General features: G+C 65.5%; 1 protein-coding gene across 1 annotated transcript in view; it reads right to left on the bottom strand.

Annotated features, from left to right (window-relative positions):
* The window catches only part of ABTB2 (ankyrin repeat and BTB domain containing 2), a gene marked incomplete at its 5' end in the record, with an annotated part of 102625 nt that overhangs the window by 15250 nt on the left and 83957 nt on the right, over positions 1-3418 (bottom strand). The window contains 1 exon segment of the mRNA XM_006162102.2: positions 52-204. Coding sequence (XP_006162164.2) covers positions 52-204 — 153 coding nt within the window.

The following is a 3418-nucleotide window of genomic DNA, read 5'->3' as shown; positions in this document are numbered from 1 at the left end:
GCTATAGCCCCCACCCTCCACCCCACCCGTCCCCCAGGCTGCCCGCCATACTTGAGCTGCCGGGGCTCGCAGTCCAGGCCAGGCAGCAGCAGCCGGGCCGCCTGCCGGATGTCCCCGCTGTCCACGGTGAGGCTGCGGCGGTGCTCTGCGTAGGTGACGGCCACACGCATCCACTCCATCAGCGGTGGCAGCAGCATGAAGGGCCTGTGGCATGGGGTGGGGTCAGACCTGGGCTCCCCACGGGGACAGGGGTCTCAGAAAACAGCACAGAGGTCAGGCGGTGAGGCAGGCAGGGCCTGTCCTGCTGCTCAGAGACCCCGTCTGTCCCCGTTGCTGTCCACAGATCCCGTCCTCAGCCATTAGCTGTGCCCAGGGCCACAGCCGGGACCCAGTGCCAAGTGGGGCTCTGGGCGTCTGAGCGGGCACGCCCCACGGCCCTTGCTCCGGAGAGCTGGGGGAGCTGCGTGGCCTAGGCAGGTGGCATCTCAGCTAGGTCTCCTGTTCCCGCATCTCAGAACCGGGCCCGTGAGAGAACATAGCACTGACGCCCAGGGCACACCGGGACAGGCTCGTGCAGCCGCAGGCACTGGCCAGGTCGGCAATGTGAACGGTTCTAAGCTGCATTTCCCAGGTTCCATTGCAGCTGGAGTTCTGGACACGAAATTGATTTAACCACTAGGTAGTAGCTTCCCACGATCCAGCAGAAATGTGGCAATGGCCACCTCTGTGTCACCTTTGTCCACTTCTGCCAGCCTGGCAGGTCGTGACACCAGCAACAGATATGTCCTCTCCTCTCCTCGGGGGTCTGGGGCAGTGGCAGTGGTGGGGCGATGGCACGGACTTCAGCCCTGTGTCCCAGCTTGAACGTGCAGCCCCAGGGGCTGTCTCGGAGCAGCTGCCCGACCGCGAGCCCCCGAGGCCCGGCCTCCAGCCTGCTCTTCCAAGCCTCCCGGTGGTTCGGCGCCAAGCTTCCCTGTCAAATCCCTCCCTGCTCAAAGCACGCAGAGTGGTTTCTGCTTCTGGAATCGAACATGAACACCCTCAGCACAGAGAACAAGGTGATCCTCTGCGCCCAGGAGAGGCTGGTGCCCCGTGGTCTGCAGGCACAGACACGCCAGGCCTCTCGGAACAGGCCCCTCTGCCTTCCTCCCTGGCCCACGGCCACTCGTGGGCTTCCAAGGTGAGCTTCCCGGCGGGCTGTGGGCTCCAGGATGCTGCATCCTGTCCAGTGAGCTCTCTCCCCACTGGGCATGCTGAGGTGGGCACCCTGGAAAGCCCACGGGACTCCCAGTGGCCCTAGCCATGGCCCAGCCCAGGGAGAAAGCTCGGAGAAGCAAGGCAGAGACCATGTGGCGGCCTCGCAGCCTCTGCTTTGTCCCCTCCTAAAGGAGGCCATGCTTGCGTCCTGCCATCCCCGGGGCTGAGCTGAGCTGCGAGTTTCCCAGGCCGACGCACAGACGCCACGGGCCAGAACCAGGGAGGCCGGTCCACCCTTGGCCACTGTCCCGCCCATGAGCGGCTGTCCTCACACCTGTTGCATTCAGAAGCTATCGGGGATGCCGTGGGGCTCTTGTTGGGTCTGGCCCTCCATCGGTATTGACGGCACTGACTGGAAGCCGGAACTGAGGGCGTGACAGCGAGTGGGCACACAGGCTGCGCCCTGCCCGCACTCCGGGATGACCCCACCTCACCACGGCTGGGACAGCTCCGGCCCGGGAAAACACGGCTGACAGGCACATGGGCTCTGACCGCAGGGTGGTTCCGATCCCTGGGAGGAGTCTCTGGGGCCAGAGAAGATGCTGCCTGGGCCAGGGGCTGAGAGCTGGCATGGGGCCGGGTGTCCGCTGCGGAAGCCTGGGGTGGCCCCCTTCACCTGCGCACTCCTGCCAGGATGGAGCGCCCAGCCCCACCCCTGCAGCACCCTGGTGGGGGGAAGTTCTGGTTTCTTTCTTCTTTCTTATTATATTTATTTTTTTAATTTGACAAGAGATGAAGAGAAAGAGACAGAGATAGGGGGAGAGATGGCCGCCAGGTCCGAGACTGGAACTGTGGTCAGCCATGTGGGAGTCCAGCACCTCAGCTACCCGCTACCTGCGGCCCCAGGAAGTTCTAGTCTCTCCTGTTCGGCCGAGTGGGCTCTGTGACCTCAGGCGGCTGCTGCCTCCTCGGGCCTGTTTCCGGTCTCGGTCAGTGGCTTCTGACCTCCCAGCAAGAACTCCCTGCTTTCAGTCCCGGGACCCCACGAGGCGGGTGCTCCTGCGTCAGCAAGGTGGCTCTGGCGGGAGACGGCCGGCGGCTGCAGCCCACCTGGCATGGACAGGGCTCCCCACGGCGGCACTCGGGCCTGCCCGGAGAGACGGCTGCAGCTCAGGAGCAGTGCCCGGTGCTGGGATGCTGTGGCTCCCCGGACAGGACCCACGTGTAGCAGACGAGGCCGTGGCCCCGGCCCGCTGAGTCTGGCTCCGGCCTGCCCGAGTCTGGCTCTCTGTGGTAGCCGCGGGCACAGACACGCAGATGGCAATGGCCTGCCAGCAGGCCCGGCCCTGGCAGCAGGAACGCACGGGAGGGGCACCGCGGTGCGCAGAGGCGCAGCCACCCTGGTGGAGGGACCGCCGAGCGCCGCCCCTGCCTACCCGGGTGCCACCGCACCTGCAGGCACAGAAGCCAGGCTCGTAAGAGCGCCACCGCCTCTCTGGCAGCCCGCCACATGTCACCAGACTGCAGTGCCGCGTGGGGAGAGCGATGCCGATGGGAACCGGGCTCTCCACATGCAGGCTGGCACCCTGGTCAACTCCTCTCCTTCCCTCCTGGCGAGAGGGGAAACCCAGACCCAGGGAAGCCCATGCCTCGCTCCAGGTCACGAGGCGGCTGGCAGCAATGGGGACTGCGGCCCAGGACCTCATTCAGCCTCCCCGCGCTGCCCAGGGCTTGGTCTGTGGGAGCCATTTCCCCCCCAAAAGTAAAAGAACCAGTCCAGCAGGTGGCGTGGGAGTTCAGGCAGCTGGATCCCACACGGCCACTGAGCCACGGAGGCCTGGACCCAGGTCTGAAACCCACGCCACGCCTCTCCCAAGAAGAGAATGAAGGGACTGTGCTTGGCCACCCCCACGGGGTAGCTTCTCACTCCCCCTCTGTCTCCCCTCTGGTGAGCACACACACCCTACAGCAAAGTTGGGGGGGAGAGAGAGGGAGGGAGAGGGAGAGGAGGAGAGAGGGAGAGGGAGAGGAGGAGAGACAGAGAGAGAGGGAGAGAGAGGGAGGGAGAGGAGGAGAGGGAGAGGAGGAGAGAGGGAGAGGGAGAGGAGGAGAGACAGAGAGAGAGGGAGAGAGAGGGAGGGAGAGGAGGAGAGGGAGAGGAGGAGAGAGGGAGAGGGAGAGGAGGAGAGAGAGGGAGGGGGGGGGGGGGGGGGGGGGAGGG

This window comes from Tupaia chinensis, unplaced genomic scaffold, assembly GCF_000334495.1.
Source record: "Tupaia chinensis unplaced genomic scaffold, TupChi_1.0 Scaffold139733_1, whole genome shotgun sequence".
Lineage (NCBI taxonomy): Eukaryota > Metazoa > Chordata > Mammalia > Scandentia > Tupaiidae > Tupaia > Tupaia belangeri.
This window is presented reverse-complemented; position numbering and strand designations above follow the sequence as displayed.